The sequence below is a fragment of the Lonchura striata genome, chromosome 1A (assembly GCF_050655825.1).
Source record: "Lonchura striata isolate lonStrDom1 chromosome 1A, ASM5065582v1, whole genome shotgun sequence".
NCBI lineage: Eukaryota > Metazoa > Chordata > Aves > Passeriformes > Estrildidae > Lonchura > Lonchura striata.
Window position 1 is genome coordinate 42071535 of NC_140741.1, and position 24217 is coordinate 42095751.

Here is a 24217-nt window from a genome sequence, read left to right on the forward strand (position 1 = left end):
TCTGTATTCACAAAAATATTTTATTGGTAATTTTACATAATACCAGATGGTATTGTAAATAGTTCTGCTCTTTATCAGTATATTGCTAAGTGCGTAAATGTTGACAGCTTATGCCATAAAGTAGGATACTGAGTGTTTTTCAAATTATTTATGACATAATATATTATAACAGGCCAATTCAATATTAAAGAAATTGATTCAAGAACAAAAAAATAATATAATTGTTATTTCCTTATTCTTGTGCAACATCTGATATTCTTGTACTGAAATAAGTGACTATGTGACACTAGAAAAATCTGGGGCAAAGAAACAGCACTAAGCAGAAATAAGAACTGCAGATCTGTTCTTTTTATAGAGCTTTTCCAAACTTTCATATTTCCAAATAGTTTTTGCCAAATGCATCACCATCTGAGGTTCAGTATTTGTTACACAACACAAAATACCAGTGTACAGCGACAATGCAGTACTTTACCTGAATTGCAAGGTTAACTAATCAATGCTTAGAATGTGTTTTCTATTTTGCTTGTAAACATTACAATAAGTGTTTTAAGTGTCAAAAAATATTGGTAAAACCATCAACATAATTCAGTAACAGTAATCTAGTAAAATGTGTCAAACATTGGCAAAAATCCATACAAATGTTTTCTTTAATAACATTTTTCCTATTTTACCACACCAAGTACCAGCAGGTGTTTTTAAGAAGATAATTATTATGAAAATTCTGTTGCAGCAATAATTAAGTTGATCTTTGACTTGCATACATATAACTATGTTTCACAATTCTCAAATAATACATATTTAGGCAGCTTGAACTATGTTATAAAAATTTAATTTAGTACATGCCAATAGTAGAGATTCCAAGAGTTGTGTTAGAATTTGCTAAACTAAAAGTGAAAATGGACATAGCAATAACACTGCATAATGAACATTCAAACCACATTTTCATGGCACCCTTACACATGTAGATTAAAAAGTTGGTCTGAAGATGCTTCATAAGCATTTGTAGATAGCATTTAAATTATTATAGAATCACAAAATAAGGTGAGTTGGAAGGGACCCAAAAGGATCATCAAGTCCAAATTCTGGCCCTGCACAGGACAGCCTCAAGAGTCACACCATGTGCCTGAGAGTGTTGTCCAAATACTTCTTGAACTCTGTCAGGCTGGTGCTGTGACCACTTCCCTGGGGAGCCTGTTCCAGTGCCCAGCCACCCTCTGGGTGAGAAACCTTTTGTGGTATCTAACCTAAACCTTCCCTGACTCAGCTTCATGCTATTACTGATTCTATCACTGCACTTATTTTCTTTCTTTTTTTTTAAACTGCATCATGTTCCAGTCAACATATTAATTATGTATGACTCATCTGTCATGAAAATGTGGTGACAGAACTTACGTATTTGCATGTTTTGAAGAGACTAATGAAACTGGAGGAAATAAACTTTAATGAGATTCCCCATTCAGTGACGATGCTTCTCCTCTGGGTGAAGATGACCTGGACATTCCCCTCTCTGTGTTGTCAGAGCTAGAACCACTCTGACTGTGTTGATCTGCAGAAGCAGCACTGGAAGCAGGTGGTGACTTAGTCTTCTCCTTAAAGTCTGTAATAATGACTGTCAGATCTCCAACGGTAACTTCCAAATGCTGAGCACTACTTCGATCCACGTTTTTCAACCTTGGCCTAAATAAAGCAAATAATCATATTAAAAGCACACACACCATCTTATTACCTTGTCTCTCTCTTACTTTTTAGGAGCTCAGGAGAACAAATGCGTATGTAAGACTTCTTTTTGCAACACTATGTAGGAAAACAAAGTACCAGCAATATTAACAGTGGAGTGTTTCTTAGTATGTTTTACATGGAAATAGTTGACTATAACACATTACCATCTCCTAGAACTATTTAGAAGTTGACATTTTCAATAATGTCACTATGCAGCAATATATTAAGGTTTTTACTTTTAAAACATAATTCTTTCTTTATTGCAACTATGCAAAGTTATAAATTTGATCCAGGGAAACATCCATCTCTGCAGCAGCCTGAAGCAGCAATTCTAACTAGAAAATGATGTTCAGTAATGAAGATGTTGGTGTCTGTCTTTTGAATTCAACAGCACATTGTTAACTTGCAGCAGGTGTTACCTCATTTCCAAACCTCATTAGGACCACTAGTATACTATTGGAACTGGACTTTATGTTCACAGTATAACTCTGGTATTCCTGGTATAGGCTCTGTTTTAAATTATGCAGAGATGAATGATACATAATGTTGACAGAGTAAGTATCTTCATTAAACCTTTCAATCGTTTGATTTTTCACGACAAAAAACTAAAGAATAATTTGATTTATGTTTTGCCATCATATTTTTGCTAGTGACAAGCATAAAATACTTTCAATTTAGTCCTTTCCCATGATCACCATGAAAAACTTGTACCAGACAGCTGAATTCATACAAGCAGTTATGAACAGCACGGTTTGTGCATTTAACTGACTCCACAGCAACCACTGGCTCATGCTGTAATAAAATGACAAATGTTTGCAGGTGTGATAACAGCAAAGCTCTAACCTTTACCCTACCATCAACTTTGTTTGAAGTAGAATTGGTTCTCATTCACTTCAGCTGAAACAACTGATGTCTTTTCTCCACTAGAACTCAGACAGGCTTTGACGCTTTGACATCATGCTCCCGAGGCCTAAGCAGCATGACTGAAGCAACTCAGAAGAAACGGAAAAATCTGCTGATACGCTTCATGGGAATAGAGTGAAAACTTCAGAATTATCAACTTGCACAAATGCTGTGTACCTGGAGCTTATTAATTATACTGAGTATGGATGAAGATTTTTATAGTTGCTTCCAGTAATAATATAAACATTTTAAGGCAAAAATAAAAGGATATCCTTTTCTCAAAGAATACTGAAGAAATCTGCCTAAACTAATCAAGCATTCTTAACTTATAATTGTACCTAGTGAAACAATTCTTGGAAAAAATTAACTGTTTGAAGCAATAAAATAAAAATCAATTCTTAATTGCAAGGTCATACTGGTATTTCAGTCCAGTATTTTATTTTAGTTGTTTTTCAAATTTCTCAAACTCTTTCCCTATCTCACTTTTTGCATTTTTACTGTATTATTGCAATTTACTCATTAGTATTCCAATTTATAATTGGCTTAACTAAAGCTCACTATGCTAACATCAAATGCTTTATAACTGAAGTTCTTCAGCTGCATGAGGTAAGCTTGTAAATTTGTATTTAAAAAAGAAATAAAGGAAAGGAAATAACACCTCAGTGTCCTAAATGCTAACCATGACTTTCCTAATGACTGCTCTCTACTGACTCTCAGTCCCTCCCTTGTTCTGATCCTAATGATCCTATTTCAGGCACAACAGAACCATCTGCTACTTCTCTGCATAACTAATCCCAGAGGATATTTCTTGGCTGGGCTATTTGAGAGTGCTTAAAAAAAAAAATCAATAGCTCCTCTCACATTTGCTTAGACTACATGTCTTATACACTTTACAGCTTTTTTGACACAGCATTCTTGCTTTCTTGCTACAATAACATTATGCTTGGATTATGATGAATTAGCAGTTAAACCTGCTGCTTTTGTTTAGCAGTTTACACCCTCTTTCCTCACAGCAAGATCACAGCTTTTACAACTCCTTGTCTGTACTGCAATATTTCATGTTTTCACTTCTAAGAGTCCTTCAGCATCCCAGATGTGGCATAGAGAGTTCTATCACTAGGTAATTGACATACCTTATCCTGTCACATTAATTCATGCCCTTGTTCAGCCGTTCAAAGCTGAAGGGTTCTACAAGGCCATCAATAACTAAGTTATTTTCCCTACTCATCTGTAGTCTGGTACTGGTTCTCTCTCCTCCCACTACTATTTTGCATGAAAACTAATCACTCCCATCTCCTCTTTTTTCCAGAGATTAGTATCATCAATTTACCTATCAACAGTTTTGTATGGTATGAAAAATACTTCTATAAACCCTTAAAACAATATACTAAATAACCCTTAAAATCAGTCTTTTTTTCTCTGTTCAGCTGGTCTCCATCTTCTGGCCACAAGTACACACTGCAGGTCTTCTTTGTATTTTATACACAGCCTAAACCAATAAAACTTCACACCAAAATATAACCTGTTTGCCACAGGATTTAGAAAGCAGTAAAATCAATGAACACTTTCTTATTTTTGTTTGTAAATTACATTTTATGAATACTGCAAAAGTTTCTTAATTTTTTACCTGGTTTTCTTATGACTGTTCTTTTTGCTTGTTGTTTCCTTTTCACTTTTTTCCTTTTCTACTTTGTCTTTTTTCTCTTTCTTTGATTGTGTAGGGGGCACAAATTGCTGAGGAACCTGTTGTGCAACCAGCTGAGAGACAGGTCGAGGTTTCCTGTGTGCACATATATATAGACATGCATAATGCTTAGACTTTCCAAGTCTTAAACCATCTACACTTCAGTTATTAATACTAACCATCACTGTAAAAAAAATATTGTTTAAACATATTTTGCTTATTACTTCATTAAGACAGCATATAAAATTTAAACCCATTATAGCCTTTTGTTTCACTTGCATTATCAACAACAAATGAGGTTCTCTTTTTTTTATATTTTACAGCATTTAGAGACCATATTTGCAATGAACCCTCTTCTCGCAGCTGTCATATCCAGATAAGAGAGCTCAGAGTGAGCTCCAAAAGACAATTCCTCCAGAAATTACACTACCACACCTCCCAGCCTCTTCAAATGTTGAAATGGTCTCGTTTGAATCTACTCCAGCACAGAAGTAGACAATCCTTATCACAGAAAGGAAAAAGCTGACCTTTGAGGTTATCGGAGCTAAAGCCATGGTCTTACAGAGTAAAACTTAAGTGTTTTCAGCTCAAACAAATTTATTAGAGGCAATAATAAGCCATGTTGTGTATCATTTTTATCATGTTGTTCACTGGAAAAAAATACACAGCTAATTAATTAGTAGGATATAGCTGTCAGAACACATTTACTTTGGAAGCTGGCAACAGAAACATAAGAGCACATTCCATCAGTATACACAGTGCAGGTTTCATTTCCAAGTTTTGATCCAAACTAAAAATCAGTGTGAAAAGACCAACAGCAGGCAAAAGAGTTTCAACAGTTTATTATGTTTACATTTTCCAAAATATTATTTTGAAATGGATTAATTTTTTATTCCATTTTGTATTGGAATACAATGATTCTAGTTTGAAATGTAACATTTTATTCATTCCATTGCAAGTGTATTTACTTGTTATGCAGTTTTGGAATTAAGAAATTTCAAGTCATGATATACAAAAAAGTTTCTGTTATTAAGGCTTTGAAGATGTAAATTTCTTCTCCAAAAGAATGCTTACCCTGCCAAGCTCTTGGGTTTTGTTAGTTGGATTCTGATGTTAAGTTTTTTAAAATAGAAAAAGCACAAATTATATGCACTGTGATACTCTGAAAATACAAAACCGTTATTAAAGCAACAGAAGCTATGAGTTCACACACAAACCTAGTTATCCCAACCCACAGGATCACACCACTGGCACTTCTTGCTTGGGTGAAGAAATGAGAAAAATAAGAAGTGCAGGAAATCAAGGCAGCTCCCATTAATAGGTTATATTTTCAGTAACTTGAACTATTGCAATCATTACAGACTGAAACCCAAATTACAAGAATTCAAAAAGTGTAGGAAAAGACAACTAATATAAACCAGCTGAGCTTTCATGAGTCTTCCCAGTAAGTTCTTAATAAATCAAAATAAATTAAAAGAAATACTATCAATAAATTGTCAACACAATAGAACTTTGGGATAAAAAACTAGACTACCCCTTACCCACTCATGAACTGAGCTGACTCATGGAGGGACGAAGAATAGGAACAAATCCCTTTAGTGAAAACTACCCAGCTGATAGTACTAGAACCTCGCAGAGCACACACAGTGAGCCCACAGTGAACAACTCAAATGGTCTCAATAGACTAAAACTGTGTAGGCTAACACAGTACATAAGACATTTTTAAAACTTGCCTCAGATTTTTTTCAACCTTTTGTCACAGTAGTTCATAACAGAACAAGAACCACCAAGGTGTAATTGATGCACAAGCTTATTTCAGGTGGAAAACAGTTGTGATATATAAAGAAAACAGATGAGCTGTCTTGAATTGAAGGCTGCTCCAGGAGATAGGGATACAGTTTGTCATGACAGTCAAGTGACAATCCCATCATTACTACACAGTGACCTGAGAGAATGATCGGACATGTTAGTTATGAACTAAGACATCAGTGAACATGACACACAATGAATTGTTTCACCATGATTACAGAAGCTTGTTAGAAAGGGGTAGAGAGGGGAAAAAATCTTAGCCAAGTAAGATATGAATTTATAACCATTTCAGTTCCTGAGGGGAAACTAGATAATTTCTGTTAAGAGTACAGATGGGAAATTAAGCTTAGTTCTAAGTCCTAGACTTAGAATGTTTTTCGTAATACCATAAAACAAATAAGACTGAAAACAAATCCTTGCAACAAGGAGCAGAAGTCAGTAAAGACAAAAAAAACCCCACAGAGAAATCATTTTGGAAGATGCACTAAAAATTAATCAAGAGGTTCGATGTGGCTTTGCTGTGACAAGAGAATCCTTCCATTAAACATCCATATGTTTTGTTGTCAATTTTTTCTACAGCTATCAGTTACATCTCTGTTCTAAATTTTATTATCTGCTTTCTCACATTCTGATTTATTAAACAAGGCTTCAATTCAAGGTTCCTATATTAAAAACATTGACAAAAATGTAATTCATCTCTCAACACTAGGAATGCCTTTCAAATGCTCAAATTTTTTTCACCAGGTACTCAAAAGGGACTAATGAACTGCAGCCAAGCACTTCATAAGCCATGCAAGTGTCAGGAGATAATTCTACTACACCCATGAAGCTTGAACCTGATAGAATCGTTCCTGCTTAGTGGTAGCTAAATCATGTCATTCAAGCATGAATAAATTCATTTAAAAAGGCTATTTCAGAGAAGATAAAAGTAAGAGAAACTATCCCTGTAACAAAATACAACATTTAAAATTACTCATTTTCTAAACCAGTTAAAGACTCCTTGCAATACAGTGCTACAGATTAAGTAGATATGATGTTAACATGGCCTTTTGTTTATCTTTATAGTAATTTGCTCTAAGAAAACTCAAGAGAACCTGAGCTACCTCATGTTTAGAAAGAAGCTCTATCATCTTCTGCATTAAGATTAGAAGCATTTTTGCCTCTATGACTGGAACAGTATTTGACCACCACAACTGAACAATCCAGAACTACAAGCAGAAATGTTCATAAAAACAATACCTATTATTTAGTCAGCCCTTAAAAGCTTTGTACTTTTGCCTGGTAATTCCACTTTAGTAATTTAAAGGAGAACACTAAGAAAGGTATACACTATTACAGAAGAAAAGTGCTAGCAATTCTTTCCAGAGGTGAACTTTTATGGTTTAAGCACTGTAGCCATACCAAGAAACTGATTTACTGAGCTTCCAAGAGATCTCTAAACAGTGCATCTCTGAATAGTGCACTCCCCTTCTCTACTACCTAGTTTTCCTTTCTAGACAGCGTTATCTTTCTTCTAAGTTGACATCAGTCATACTTCTACCTACACTTCTATTCCAATCTCATCCATTACAGTTTTATTAATTATCTAATTCCAATGTTGTTTTCAAGGTCCTACTTGATATTCACTTCGTCTCCTTTAAAAAAATTAGGAAAACTAACATTTTTTGTCCTTAAGCACCCAACAGTCATTAAGACAAACATATGAAGATAAAGTTTTTGTCTTCCCTTAAATTCCCATAAATGCTCAAAAAGAAGGATGTCATCATTTTAACTCTAGTGTTCTTGTTGCAGGATGTAGCCACATTTTACCTTACCAGGTTTGATCTAGCTACTGGTTTAGAAAGCATATTTATAGAGGCTGCAAAAACTTGCCTTTGCTTTAGCATTTGTGTGCAGAAACTCATCCAGTACTGACAGTCTCAAAGGAAGACAGTATTTAATACTCTGCAGAATGAACTGGTTTTCATTACTGACATTCTTAAAAGAAAATCTTTATAGCACAGAAATTTACATGCCTAGAGATGAAAAATACTCAAGAAAATCACATGATATCTGGAACTGTTGCCCTGAGCAATTTCCATGATCCAGAGCTCAACACAGTACCTTCCTGCACATAAATAATTTTGGACATCTCACAGCAGTACATGCTTCCTTGATTTCTCTCATCTAGTATTCACCAATAACTTATGTAAATAGTATTTTGACTAATTTGATATAATGAGTAACTTGGTCTCATTACAGCAAAGCAGATCCATTTGAGAACCAAAATAAACAAAAAACATCTATACAATACTGATGGACCAAGACAGACACCAGAAGTACAGTAAACTCAAGCTGCCCGAGTTGGGCATCAAACAGGCAGACAACAAAATTGGCTTAATGTTGAAGTACCTTGGTGTTTAGGTGAATTTAATTCACATAGAGCACAACTACATTTGCACAATTCTGCTTCTGCAGCCATCACAAGTCCACAAAGCATCTAATGTCTCCTGCACTACTCAGAGTATAAGCTCCAATTCTGACAGACCTGAACTACTTATCTGTCCATCAGCTTAAGGGCTCATTTGCCAGTCTGGCAACAAGGAGCACGATGGGGCTGTGATAGTTTTTTGATGAACCAACCCCAAATCTACCTACATCACAAGAGAGTCCTGTGTTAGCAAGAGGTACCCCTGCACGTAAAATTGAGAGTCGATTTGTCCATTTGGTGCCACATATCCCGAATGGCCAGAGTCAGCCAAATAAGGCTGCCAAGTCGGCCAAATAAGGCTGCCAAGTAGCACACAGAGCCACCAAGCAAGTGAGACTGCTGAAAGTACAGACATCAACAGTCCAACGGAGCAGCCAACACATTAGCTTTGATTTCGTGGGAGTCATCCTGGACTTGAAGTGGTCCACACAGACTCATATACCCCATATCCTCCCAATATCCACAGATGTCAGAATATAACCTGTACTTCTCTATACAGAAATCTAGATGCTTTAATTAAAGCCCAGTGCTTTTTCCAACCTGTTGAAGGAAGTGTATTGTCATCCATAACATGCAGTTTAGAGGCTTCAGACACCCATAAAAATGGGCAACTTACTCAAAGGCACACTCTTTCCTGAACCTCTACCTCCCATTTTTTATATTTTACTACTGCAGAAATATTAAAATTTAAATTTCTCCATTGAAACACATGGATCTAGATTAAGAAAATGCTGTCACCTCAACATTCAATCAAGCTGAAAGATGTTCTTCAACAGAAAACCTGGATTCAGAATATCCTTCCATTATGCTTAAAATGGAAGAAAAGCTTCCATTTTAATGTGATCCTTTCTTTTCTTTCCTTAAGTCCTACCACCTCCTGGCTTCAGTTCAGGCCAACGGCTCTTGCCAGAGGCTTATCCTTATCCTCTCTCAAGTGACAAATTATCTGTTTTCTAAAGCTAGGGACACACATAACTTATCTAAAAATTTAAAATATCACATTAGGCCTGATACTTAAGTCTGCTACTGGGCTCTGATCAACTTACTTGCCAAGTTTTTCCTCCAATAACTACAGAATAATCTAGTCCAGTTTTATTTAGCTATCAAAAATCTGATACAATTTTAATCACAAATTCCTCTTACTTTCTGGTTTCCTATTAAACCAATTACTAAAATTGTCTGTGAAACACTGTTCCTACAGAAGGATGTGATGTCCTAGCTGGCCAAGATGGCATTGATTTATTCTGGATTCATGGACTCAAATTTCTCTTCCAAATACTAATCAGTTACCTTTTGAATGACAGCAAAATTCAACAAGAGTAATATAATGGAATCAAAGAATTGTTTAGATTGGAAAATACCTCTATGATCATGATGATATTATCAAACAGAAGGGGTAACTATTATAGACCTGGAATTGTCTATTCATCAGAACAGCTCAACACAGATCAGCAATATATCTTATCTCTTACCATGTTTTCCTTCCCAGAAAAAGAAAAATTCCCAAGAAAAACAAAGCCTGTAGCATTTCTTCATATTTTATCACTTTTTTTTTAATCTAGAATCTACATGGCATCTTGTACATTTCAAATTCCCAACTTTGCCAATAAATTTCATCCTTTTCTCCACCTCTTAGAAAAAAAAACCCACCACCAAACAAAATCTAGCTTCAGAGACTTAGAGGTTTTATTCAAAGACACTCCCTAATCCTTAAGCAGTACCATTTATCTACACTTATCTTCCCTGCAAGAAGACATGGACTTCTTGTTCAAGACAGCAGATTAATTCCTCAAAAAAGTTAAAAATATCTGGAACAGAAACCTGACTGATTTCATCTTAGCCTTGGTCTTAGACTCCTTTCCTCAAAAATGAAAAATCTTAAAATATAAAGTATTTTTCCCTTTCAGGTGATTCAGGAGGACAGAATAAATGCTTCCAAGCTAATGCAAGTTCGCGTATCTTCTACTCAGCTTCTTGCTGCTTTTAGGCCCTCACTGCACAGGGCTTAGGCAGTGAATTCAGCATATTTCTAAACATCAGTTTCTTTCTGTCCTACCAGCATGGCATGACAGGACTCATTCTTTGGAAATCTGTAGTCTAGTCAATTAGCACCCTGAATTTAACTCTCTGGGGTTTTACAGGAATTAGCAAAATTGCTATAGTCAAAAGGTCTCACAAGTAGTAAATAATCTATATATGTCATCTTTGGTCAAACTCATGAAGCTGACTACTAACTAATAGAATCAGTACAACACAGAAATGTTTTTCCCTTTACAGTTTCCACATATGACTTTTTCTATGATGTCTCCTTGGGAAAGTCTTGGAGATCATTCTAAAAACTGCATTGTAAACACAGGGTATCCTGATGCATTATGGATTAACCTAGAATACTTGTCACAGTTCTGACTAATGTAGTAGAAACTCTAAAATCAAAGTCAGGCACTTCCAAATCAGTATCTTTATGCAAAGCATAAAAGAACAAGGTCAACCAGTTTGTAGGAAAAAATACCTAGAACTATGCACTGAGCGTCAGAGAAAGTCAGTCAGCTCCTTCAACTAATCACTTAAGTGTTCCTGAATCCCACCTTCCTCTTCATTTGCTACTTACGAAGGACAATTGCTTAAAAAGCAACCTTCTATAAATAGATGATTGTATCCCTCTCTCATTCATGCTCTGCAGATTTCATCTCCTTTCTATCTGCTCCTTAGTTTCTAACTGAGCTGACTCAACTAATATTTTTTCAAATGGAATTCCAGCATCATTCTTATACTAGTATTCCTCCTCCACCAGCTTTTGCTACTCAATGATTTCACAATATCCAGCAATGATTTCACAAATGCCTTATAAACATTCCAAACCCTGATAAAAATCCTGATTTGCTGATGTTTGTTTCATACATATCTTTTCAAAATCTAAACAGAATACAGTTAAGGGCATTAAAATCTTGTTGAGAACAAAGTTGAACCATTCAAATTCTACTCTGTTCTTTCATTACTACACTGGGTCATCTTGCAATACAAATGTACAGACTTTAAATATCTTATAATTTATTTGAAGATCATTTTCCACTCACATCTATCCTAAATATTAATGCCTCAAGAGGCTAATAGAAATCTGATATCCACAGTAATACTCTAATTTCCATTTTTCCAGTCATTACTGGAATGTCAAGAAAAGCTTATCTTCACATACTTTCTACTTCCTCATCATATTCTAGCTAGTCTCTACTAAAATCTCCTCCACCACGTCTCCTCATTTCTCTAAGGTCCACATTCTCAAATATCTCTTAACACACTAACTATAGCAATTAATTTTAAAATAAAAGGTTGTTCCTAATCTTGAAAACAAGCAGATATATACAGGGAGACAAATAGAAAGAGGCATGATTTTACAGTAAGCAGCTTTTTAAACAAATTGAAGGATGTGAAGAAGTGGTTTTAAGCAGAACATTTTTCTAAGGTGTGAATATTCCTGCAACATAGTAGAACACCTTCACATAGATATGAATGTTTTGAGCAATTCTTACAACATTGATTTCAGTAACTTTTACAGGGCACATCTATAGGTGAGTACTGCAGCAATATTAGAGTATGAAGCTTCCTTTGCATTTTCAAAAAGACATTAATTATGCAAAGATCTAACTCTTAACTTTGTAATAGCGCTTAGAGAGCTTTTCACTCATCATATCACAGAACAGGTTGCAACCAGCAGCTTTGGAATGTGACTTTCCATGATGGATCAATGATGCCGATTTGGATGGCAGAACATCTAGATGGCTCCAGAACAAACTAAAGATATTTCAAATTCAGTTTCTACAACAAGTAACATATTACCTTGAAGTAAACCTTCTTAAAAAGTCAATAAACTCTTCTCCCATCCATTAGCCAGGTTTTTTTGAGGGTTACCTCCCTTCTCACAGCCCCATATACTGATAACAAGTTACTGTATCAAGCAAGCAATTAGCATTTCCAATTCCTCAGACATGTTTTCACTCTTTATCAGACTGAAAAAGTCTTTCTGCAGAACAGGTACACTGACACTAGTGATTTTTGTATCTATGTCCCTTCCAGAGTCTTTTTCCTGAAAATGTAACTGATTTTATGGACAAAAAAATGTAAACAATGTCATCTAAACATTGACCTAAAAATGTACCATATACAGCTATCTGACTCTTCCCTGGTTCGAGCTAACCTCTGCCTCTGAAGAGCTTAACTTCAAAGAGACTGCTCTTCTCAAGCTAGGAATTGACAAAAAATGTTGGAAGGTTGAAGCCTACACTTGTATAAACATTGAAATAGTACTGACAGTGTTAAATAAAATAAACAGGACCAAATTAAATTTTGCATCACAATCTCACCAAGCCTTAAAATGCAAAAGAATTTCCTAGGTATTGTAAAGAATTCAGGTAACAAGAAATTATTACCTGAATTCTTTATAATACAGAAAAAAAATAACTACAACCAAGATATGCATATATGTATTAAGGCACTGCAGCAGCTGTCCTAAAGTAATAATGCTGGCAATCAACAACCAATTTGACACAGAGTGGCAGAGTCTTATTAAACCTTCAAGTAAGAAGGCAAAACATTAACTGTTACATTTTAGGTAGTTCATTCCAATTTATGCTTAAATCTGTACCATTAAGGTATAAGTATATGCAATCAGGCTGCACAGAAACCAAGCAAAAAGTTCCCTACCTTTTTTACTGATCTTTCTTTGTGCTTCAAGACAATGAAATTTTCAAGTGTTAGTTTCTGACAGTAAACACTTAAAAGTATGCAATGTTTTTTAAACTACAATAGTAGAGGGACTAATGTAAAACACTAATTCCCAAATATTAGAGAATTTGTACACCCAAAATGCACAACAGATTTTAGTATATCCTTCCATATATTTGCAGACTAGTAGCTACAGCGTTTCAGACTTTATTTTCTTCTATCAGGCAATTTTTCAACTAACTTAACATTTTCTTCTAGATTTGATACATAAATTAAAAAAATTATACAAAAGCCAAAATTTGCTTTTTAAAATTACATTTAGCTTTTTACTGACTATCATATCTATTCCACAATCTCTTTCTTCAGCACCTTGTACAAGAGCTTTTAGGCTCTGCCAAACAATACTGCATAACAAGTTGCTTTTTCAACTCCACTATAAATCCAGCACAAACCTTTGTTCCATTATTATTGCTGGTCTTTGAGATCAAGTTCCAGTAAGCCACAGATTACCTTCTAATAAAAAAGGCTTACATCAGTGACAATTAAGCACATCAGTGGTATTATTTAAAGCGAACAGGAAATCATCAGGGACACCGTGTATACTAAGTAGTATTGCAAATGCTGTGGCTAGCTAAATCTTGCAAACTGTGTTCCACACAGAAGCAAGAAACTCATGTTGTGATGTCACTGCTGATTTTGAACAGTTTAAGTCTTGTGAAAAGTAAAAAATATTTCCTACTGCCAGGTTCTTGTAATGCAAGTACAAGTTGTTAGCAATTAAATTAAATCACTACTGGGAGAAGCAGTCTTTGGGTTCTGACACAGATCAGCTCACTCCCTCAGTCATCAGTACTCTATTAAGCTATTCATAGAATAAAAACTATCAGATTAAACTACATTTAGCTTGCTGTGTCACATGAATATGCCCTTACTAATCACCACAAAAAGCTATCTTGTGAGAAGCTAGTCTTTATTGCTACATTGAAACAGCTCATGATTAAATGCACCTTCAACACTTTGCTATCCAAAATTATTTTTTCTCATTACCATTACTTCTGTCATATGCTAGAGTGCTAACAGGCCATTTCACTGCCTCTGCAAATAATGCAAGTGAATAATTATGACAGTGCAAATGATGGAGCTAGTGGTCTTTATGAGAAAACATGATATAGATCCATCTGCATATAGCAGAGTAGCAATGCAATTTCTACACATCCTATGTATATTTGAATTCTAACTTTCAGGCAGCTCTGATTTGTGCTTTCATATTCCTAGCTGTTTTACAGTATGAATAATTTACTTGGAATTTATCCAATCAGTGCATTTCTAACAATTCCATCTTTCAATAAAAGCTGATTCAATTAGAATAGACTCACATGACCCATATGGTTTTATCAGTCACTGTAAAAATGTGGAGAAAACTACCCCTTGAGGAAGTGTCCCTATTTAATCATTCCCGTAAAGGGAATGCCCTATTTTCCACATGAGGCCAGCAAGTCTCCTGAAGACAACTAGTACAGTGCACAACAGCCTGCTCTAAATCTCTGTATCAGTACCTTTAGAAAGACAAAGTTCATCTTCATGGACAGTTTTCAAAGTAGCCATCAAATGTTAGTTCAACAACCAGTTAAAAGGCTCCAACCTCCTGCATATTGTTGTTAGAATTCTTCCCCATATGCCACAAGCTGTGGTGCACCAATGCTCAGTGTAACAGCAATACTGAAAATACCCTGCTTGAGAAACATATTGGTATCAACTAATTTATGCTTCCTAGATGACAATGAGCTACATATGAGCAGGGGTCAGGAAGCTCAGTGTCCTCTAAACACCCTATGAGAAGGCAGTATTTGGGAGTCTACAGAAAAAGAAGTGGTTACAGTCTCCTAGACCCCTAGATCCTTGGGATTCATGGGGAAGTGACCTCTTCCAAATGCCAATCCCACAAAGGATTGGATCCTTCACACTGCTCCTCTGACCCTTTCCTACAGAAACTGTGAAACTCTCTTACACCTATGAAAAAAAGCATGCAAAAGATGAGGATAACAATGATGCAGCAGCAGTCACTGTTGCACTGAACAGGGCCAATACTTGGCACAGCTAGTTTTATCAAACTGGAAGGAGCTTGCTTCTGACCTATCCTATTTGTTCTGCACTGCAAGTATCATCTTCCCAGAAGCTGGCAACAATCTAGAACTTCTTCCATTCAGAGCCAACCCCACAAAGATGTCCACCTTAAGTAGAAGAAAAGGCTACACACTTTCCCTAAAAAATCAAGTCTTCATAATGTTCTTCATTAAGATGTATATTAACCTAAAAAGATGCTACAGAATGAATCGTCACATTCTCTTTTATCCTTTTTACTCAATTACAAAATTTCTAGTGCATTTCCCTAATCACAGATTTCAATGATAGACATAACAAATAACTTTCGTTTCACAGCATGTACCAAACCAACTTTTTTCAGCTTTTAGACCTGGGAACTCTATTCCCATAGTGAATTTTCAAACTCCTATTCATTCACACAATTTTTTTCCACTAGGCACTGTCATATGAGCTATATGGTACAGGTGAAAGTACATTCAAGCATTTTGGAAAAGTTTAAAGACAGGTTACAAATCTTCAGTAAATTAGAATAGAAAAATTTTCAATTGCTTGTTTCGTCCCCACCCCTCAATTCCTAAGAAAACAAGAAAAAACTTGTAGCAGAAATCATGGTCATATCTTCTATTCTTCAATCTGACTTTTGATGGAAAGTTTGCCAGCCAAAAGCTTCCCAACAACATTCTGCAGCTGAACTCTCCAAGTTCAAGCCTGCTCTACATCAGCATACCACATACCAGTGGAATGCACTTCAGAGAACAGACAATCCTCAGGATCTCTGTCCTACTTAAACCAGGATAAGCCACTGTGTGAAAGTATAAAAATTGAACACTTAGTATTTTGTTCTAACTCGCCTACTTCAAAAGTATCTTGTAGCCAAGAAGACATCATTTGATACTCCAAGGATGTTCTGCAAAGCATACTGCTCATTCTAACCTGATTTTCAAGATGAAAAATACAGATATTCCTATCAAGTTTTAAAGGAACAGACACAGTGAGCTGTCACAGCAATCAAGGAAAAACTGGAAAAAAAGGGGCAGAAAATGCAAATTTTCATCACTTTACAAGTGATACAAGAGCTTTCTTTTTACCAGCTAATCTTCTCTTTTAATATAGTTAATCTTATTTTAGGTGTTGATTCAAATCCTAGTAGTTTTTAGTCTAGGACAGACAATTTTCCCTATAAAACTCACATAGAATAAGAATACCACTGGTGGCACCAAAAATAAAGATGACAATTCCACAAAAAAAAAAAAACAAAAACAACAAAAAAAAAATACAACAGCAAGCAAAGCTACATATATCAAAACACACACTACTTATGCCCCAAAGGGAAGTACTTAATCGTGGAAAGAAGGCAAATACCAGATGGCATAAAGTCTTCTTTGCTTCAGTACCCACACAAAAGTTTAATTCCATATAACCAAATTAAACAAGGGAGTATGAGTTCAAGCTAGAATAAAAGAAACAGACCATTGAATGTTATTTATGGCAGTCAACAGCCTCTAATGAAATTCACCCTTAGAAAAAGATGTTTAGCAAATACAGGAAAGGTGAAAGAAGCCATCAAGTACTGCAGAAGTTAAAAAAAGGGGGAAAATCCTAAAATGGGCAAATAAAAACTTCTATATAATTCAATTTCAGGAAGATACTAGAAAGAAATTATTTAAGAATTGGGAGAATTAAAGGATAAAGCCAATTGGTTTGACAGTCTAATTTCTTTCTTTAATGGTCTAGTAGCACTGCTGACTAGGAGAAAAGAAGTACACATTGCCAGTCTTGATTTGCAACACAAGTCAAAAATATATTCTCCCACTTAAGCTAAACCATGATGAGGACAAAGCTGTGCAGATGGAATTTCAAAAATTAAGTTTGCTTGCTTAATAGCTCCCAACAACCAGCTGTAGATATATTTACATTTATCTATGGGGTGGCATTTATAGTGAGGTTCTACAGGGATATTATTCAAAATTTTTAATTATAATTTGGACAAAAACATAAGGAATAGAACAAGAATCAAGCTGAGAGATGGTGAGAACTATCTGACAAGACAATCCTGCATGAAGGTGACTCAGAGTTAAAATTATGAATTCCAAAAAAGACAGCACAAAGCACAGCAGACCCCACAACGACATGAAAAAAAGCCCTACTTAAGTAACAAGATGAAAAAGGATACCAGGCTGCAGTGGATCAAGTAGATTACAATTTTTATGAGCTTCTTAGAGTAACAAATTAAAACACCTGTAAGGTTCAAAATTACAAAGATTTAACGAGATTTAACCTTAAAGAAAAAGTCTTCCTACTCCTTTCTAAAATACAGACTTGATTTTCCTTTGGTTGGCTGCCCATTGCATTCTCTATTGCCCATACAAGCTCCACCCATGAGGAGCACCTAACAGAGCCACCCAATCAATAAAAATTAATTCATTGTTTTATAACAACATTGAAATTGAAATGTGCAGAATTCTTAAGTTTCACTATATTTTTCAGGGAAAACAATTCCTAAATAAATTCCTAAATAATTTTAAAGGTTACTTTTTAAAATTGTTTTTAAAAATAAGACAGAAGTCCAAAATGACTGGATTACTCAATGGCTATCGACAGAGCAAAAGAACTATTTATTCTTGCTCCTCTTCATAATTAAGCCATAAAACTTGTAATATACAATCCATATTTTGCCAAGCTCTGTATGACTTTTCCACTCACTTCATTTCTGCATATATTTCCTTCTCTAAACTACCACAAGTAACGAACAGTTCTTGAGTCTGTTGAGCTTGATTCAGTCATGTATTTGTTAAATCAGCATGACAGGCAGTTCTTCCTCTTTTTCTCCTTCCCAACCTTCCACCCGACATGCACGCGCATGTGCACACACAGAGGCTGCATTCTGGAAGGCAGAAGAGTCCGTAACAAGCTGTTGTGAAACAGACATGTTAAACCAGATAGACAAGAGAAGTACCAATTCTCTGTCCTCAGCAGTATTGCATTTCAACAGAAATACAAATACCAGATTTGATTAAATGTAACTGATTTGTGCTTATAAACATCCAGATGGTACATGACTAAACACATTGCACATGTTTTCTGAAGAAAAATGACCTTGATAGCTAAGTTTAAAAATTAAACATTTTATTTATGAGTCTTAAAGCACAAAACAAACTCATAGCAGTTCCAAGCAGAGACATGTATCTCATATTTAGGAGATTATCAGATATGTTTATAAAATACATTAGCAGGCCAAACTCTCAGGCACAGTCAAGGAACATCGACCAAATACCATGAAAATATACAAAGATTCTATCCCAGGCCCTTATATCTCACACTCCGAGGTGTCTGGTGGGATTTAAATTTGGCTTTTCATACCTTAGCCCATGAGAAAAGAATGATTTAGTGATGAAGATCAATAGATCATAGAATGCAGAAGCCATGCCCCCATTTGTCTGGTTATATATTATCTCTATTTCAGCAGTAAAGGACATTAAGAAGTATAGATCCCAAATCCACAAAAATTCATCCTTACTAAACATGACTTTCACATTATGGCTATAAATTTCAGGGTCTATTTTATAAACTATATCGCATATAAGAGCTCACTCAACCTGTGTTAAAAACAAATTATATCCAAATTTAAAAAAAAAAAAAAAAGTAAAAACCCACAAAACTTCACAGAAGTCATTTGTACCTGTCTCATCTCCTTATTCTCCATTTCCCCAGGTAAAAAAAAAAAAAGAGCTTGAACAGCCTGCACTAAGACTCAGATTCATTGATATGTCTTTTTTTAATTCAAAGCAAGTAATGAAAGTAGTTCTAAAAAATAAAATAAAACCATAACAATCATAAAATACATGTCTGAATAACAAATCTTTCCCTACTACTAGCCAAGAGAGTTTTCACTATTATTCACTATTTTCACACTTAGTTTTACTATTAGTGAAAACATCCTTTATCCTTAAAGGGCCACACTTACAGCTCCTTTCCCTAATTTAAAAATCACAGAATGTTATCAAGTTTGAAAAGGAGAAATTGATCACATGTCCCTGCATCGGTTTTTTGTTTTGTTTACACAGTAGAATATCATTACAAGCACTTCAAAGTTTAAAAAGCCAGTATTTGCAGTTTCTCCTGTAGCTCTCACTATACTGCCCTGGATACTCATCATTCACATTGAAAGGAGAAGTGGTTTGTAACAGCATGGAAAAAAATAGGATCCTGCAACTAGAGATCAGACCACATGCATAAAAAACACATGAAGGAAAGCAAAGTGACAGGTAATTTTAAATCTGGATGCTATTGCTAACTGAATAACAAGAGCTTTAATAACACATCTGAGGAAGCTGAAGCAGAGAGGTGACAACAAGGCAGTAATGCAGCCTCCTAGAAGGCAGCAGATAGTAGGAAACATGCACTCCTTTAGAGGGAATGCCAATCCTCTTGTGTACTTCTTCCCAGCAACACAAACTCTAAATCTTCAGCTTTACAACACATCTAAATTACAGTGACTAATGGTGTTAGCTGACAAGGAAACCAAAATCCAAACATCTATTGAAGGACAGACAAACTGGGAGAAAATACTCGCTGCAATAGGGTCTGTCCCAAGGATCCAGCCCAATTCTTCTAAGTCAACCAGTAATGGTAGATGGTGCCATGAAGAACAGAAGAAAGAAATGGTAGCTTGCCAGTGGAGCAACTGTCTTTTGACAAAGCAGTAACTGTGAGAGTCAACCCAAATTCAGCAACCCCATTTATAACCTCCTCAGGAGCCATATAATTCCCTTCTGTGTTTTCAGCATGCCATCATTGCCCCTGTTGCTTTTAACAGTTCCAGTCTGGGCTTTTTCAGTTCTTTAGCAAAGACTTTTCTGTACAGCATGAGTGACAGAGGAGGAATTAAGATTTTTCAAGTCATTTAGTCTCAGCAGAACTTAAATAATTTCATGGGGCAAGGAAATCAGACCACTTACTTAGCCTAAAGACTTTTCCTCTTGCCAAATTACAATGGCTTTTGCAAACAAGAAACCTCCTCAAAAAGATCATACAATTTCTTTATAATGGAAACTACTAGACAATCTAAATACAGAAGTTGCTACTAGTTCCCTCTATAATACAGTACATTAGGGTTCTATTCAGTATTCCTTACTTGTGCTTCTAATGAACTTCAGCAGGAGATTTGTTCAAGAAAGCAGTAATTATTACGGTCCTATGTTCCCTACATCTATGTAACATCTTTCATCTACAAAGATTTCAAAATGTCTTAAAGGTCACACATAGATAATTACTATACTCAGTGCAGTCTCCTATCAAGAGGAACATAGTAATTTCTCAGTACCCAAGCAACAAAACAGCACCATTTAAGTTAGAAAGTAAATACTAAAGCTGTGTGTACATGGAGAGTTTAGATCCTCAGTGACATTACCAAACTAACATCGGACAATAGCTGTAGGGTAAAAGATAGAGGGATATCCATCTGGCAGATAGGATCTTAGTTTTACATCTGACTTATGGCACATCTAGCTGGCACCATGCTGGGGCACTGCTTTTAGACCAGAGAGTGCCACCTTGGGAATCAGTTACACCACTTCCTGCAGCATCCAGGACTTCCCTTGGGACATCCCCCTCCAAGGACAGCCCAGTTTAACCATACAATGCAATACTGCCATAGACAAAAAGTTAATTTAACTCCATAATCTAATCTGCTTTCAAAATTCAGTCTAAAAATAAAATATAATCAAGAAATTGTAAAAATTTGCACTAATCTTAACAATTATATCAGTTACTAAAGAACATAATCCACTTCTAGCCTCTGGCACAAAAGATAACTCTTTCAGAGAGAAGAAATTATTCAACAGTGAAAACACCCACAAAACCTACCCATACCTGAAAATATTTCTGGAAAGGCAAATGTGCACAATCAGTATTAAAATAAAAAAAGCTTTAATCAACTTTGCACCTGATTTCCAGTGGCCTTCAAATCCACTTAGCTTCAATACAATTGCCTGTTTTTCCACCTGCAAATCTGGTCACATTTAATGAACTTTTAACATGCAGAATCAGGTACACATTTCAACAAAAAGAAAGAGATTGCTCTGAATTTAAAATAAAGGTAGCATTTTACAATGTCTTATAGACAAAGCTCTAATCAGTAAAAAAAGCCACAGTTAAAGCCTTTAAGCAAGAAGCATTGCACAGCAACAACCATGCTGATGCAGCACCTTAATCTAACATCAAGCTTCAAAATGGAAGACTAAAATAAATAAATAATGCATTCTCAGTGCCATCAAAACATGGCAGCATCGTTATCCTGCCCCATGTTGATGAAAACCATTTTGTCCTATAGGCAACACCAACAAATGCTTTTCCTAGGTAATCATTTGGTCACTTGGACTCCAGAGGTCTTTAGGGAAAAAAAAAAAAAAAACAAACCCACAACAAAAAACACAACGAAAAAAAAACAAGCACCCAGATGGCCTTTTGTGTTTCTTTGGCACCCTAATGATTCTCTTCATGGACACAAAGGTCTCCTTACTGGCTCAAATCATATATCAGAACTGGAGACAAAAGCTGCCTGGCCTAAAACTTCAACTTTTATCTACCTCATGCCATGTGTAAAACTTGGATTTTGCAATATGAAGATGCAACCCATCTAAATCTTAGGGGGAAAAAGAGTCCCATAAACGTAATCAGGGACACATTGTTATAGAGTTTAAGTAGAGGGGGAAAAAAGAATCAACCTATCGACTACAGTTTGCATACCAGGTCACTGTCAGGGAGAAAGTGGAAACTAAAAAAAGAAAAAAGACAATTTGTTGAAAAATTATTTTAAATATTAAATATTCAAGCAGGGAAACTAGAAGACAATGAAAATATTTGTTTCTCAGAAGAAAAAAAAAATTTTAAGTTTCAATGCTTTTATCCAGCCAAGCTTCCAAAGCAATAAAACATAATTTTAAACTGAATTTTCTTATGAAACTGATTGGATGTTAGAGGCTTTTTGCATTATGTTTTTAAAGCCTTTGCATTAATTCATCAGTCTTATTTTGCTGAACGATACCAATCTGTACACATCTCTCTGTGATATAAACAGAATGCCATTGTTATAACAGGAAACCATAATATATGTGACAGATGCAATTCCCTCCTGTCACATTTACCTTACTGATTTTCTTTGTTAAAAAACAAACAAACAAAAACATTCAACTAATATTCACAACTGAAGTTATGAGAAGTCCTTCCAATATTCATTCTGGTTTTCAGAAGTCAGGGAAACTAGCTCCAGAAATAAAGAATAATCATTTTTATCGAGTAATTGGACCCAACGTTGCCCTTACGATATCACTGCTTTGACCAATATCTACAATGTAATTGTGGCTTTTGATAGGATTGCAACTTGATTGCCATTTAAACTTCTCTTGCTGATGGGATTAACCCATAGGTATGAAAAGGTAAGAAAGGATTCCTGAGCAACCTTCTATTAGCATGCATAGCTACAAGTGCACTCAAGTTCGTTTGTAAAACGCCTCCATTCCCCAAGCACACATGTTTAGGCCACCGGCAGGTACAGGAACCAGTTAATCTACAGCAAGCTTTGTGACTGGTGTACAGAGGAAAGGTCCTCCTGGGAAGTCACGGGTACACACGGAGACAATTCCATAAAGCGCAATTCAGCTAAAAATTTCTCCTGAACACTGAAGGGTTATAATCCACCCCCTATAGCCCTCGGAAACCTGCATGGTGATGCTCTGTGATGAAAAGCAAATTAAAATAATGCTACCAATAATAATCAAACAAAGGGGTTATGTATGAAGCAAAGTTAAACTCACAGGAAAAAAATTAAAATAAATTTTTAAAAAATTTAAAGGGTGACTGTCTTAGCAGGCACACCCTAGAGGACAGTTCTTGTTCGTGAGAGGGCACAATACCTCCAGGGTTAGGCTGTGCAGGCAATTATGCCCTTCCTGGTATTTATTATTTCTGTTTCTACACACGCCGGCGCAGCGCTGGGTCAGGTTCACCGAGGAGCCGCGGCCGGGGGAGGCTGCGTGTTCCCGCCCCCACTCCTGAGAAACGAGCCCCGATTCCTGTCACGGCCGCCCTCCCTCTCACCCTGGGGATGCACCGCGGCTCCCCGGCCCCGATTCCTGTCACGGCCGCACAGCCGCCCCCCGCCGGCCCCGCTCCCCCTCCGCCGGCGACCCACCGTGTGGAGGTGCCCTTCCTCACGTCGCACATCAAGCACTTGAAGGCCTCGGCGCTGTTGCGGAAGGTGCAGACGCTGCAGTCCCAGTACCCCTCGTCCGAGGAGGGTTTCGGCTGCCGCTTCGGCCTGCGGAGACACACGCGCGCCAGGGGCAGCACCGGCCGCGACGCGCCCGCCGCCCCCGGCGCGCCCCCGCCGCCGGCCCCGCGCCCCCGGAGGGCGCGGGGGAACGAGAAAGCGCCGCCGCTGCCCCTACCTGGTCGGGCTCTTCTTGTCCCCCATGCCGGCTCCAGACGCGTCCCGGCCCGGCCCCGGCGCGGCCCTTTGTGCGTTTGTCAATAAGGAGGAGCGCGGGGGGTCTCCGGGCTCTCGCGGGGACCCGGGGAGGAGGAGCCGCCGCCGCAAGCCCCAGCTGTCGGGGAAACTCCCGCTGCCGCCGCCGCCTCCCCGCTCACGTGTCCCGCCGCCGCCAACCAGCGCGCCCGCAGGCCGCGGCGCCCGGCGGGCCGCGCACGGCGGCAGCTTCGCTGCGCGGCGGCTCGGGCGCTGCGAGCGGCGGCGGGCCCGGGGCAGCGCGGGGGCTGCTGGGGGCGGCGGGCGGAGCGGGGGCGGCGCCGCG

The 24217-nt window shown here is 37.0% G+C and overlaps 1 protein-coding gene across 1 annotated transcript; it reads right to left on the bottom strand.

Moving 5' to 3' along the window:
* Window positions 1-24154, bottom strand: YAF2 (YY1 associated factor 2). The gene is made up of 4 exons (XM_021545297.3): window positions 23855-24154; window positions 23599-23724; window positions 4250-4402; window positions 1-1677 (listed from the first exon to the last, which is right to left on the bottom strand). Exons 1-4 carry the CDS (start codon window positions 23878-23880, stop codon window positions 1440-1442), a joined length of 543 nt encoding a protein of 180 aa, XP_021400972.1. The 5' UTR covers window positions 23881-24154; the 3' UTR covers window positions 1-1439.
* Window positions 24155-24217: the final 63 nt, after the last annotated feature.

Bases quoted from the DNA above. Each gene is read 5' to 3' on its own strand.
- YAF2 (XM_021545297.3), bottom strand. From the start codon at position 23,880: ATGGGGGACAAGAAGAGCCCGACCAG. The intron at 23,725-23,854 runs GTAGGGGCAGCG...GTGTCTCCGCAG, and splicing joins GACAAGAAGAGCCCGACCAG to GCCGAAGCGGCAGCCGAAAC. The intron at 4,403-23,598 runs GTGGGTCGCCGG...ATGTGCACACAG, and splicing joins AGGAAGGGCACCTCCACACG to GAAACCTCGACCTGTCTCTC.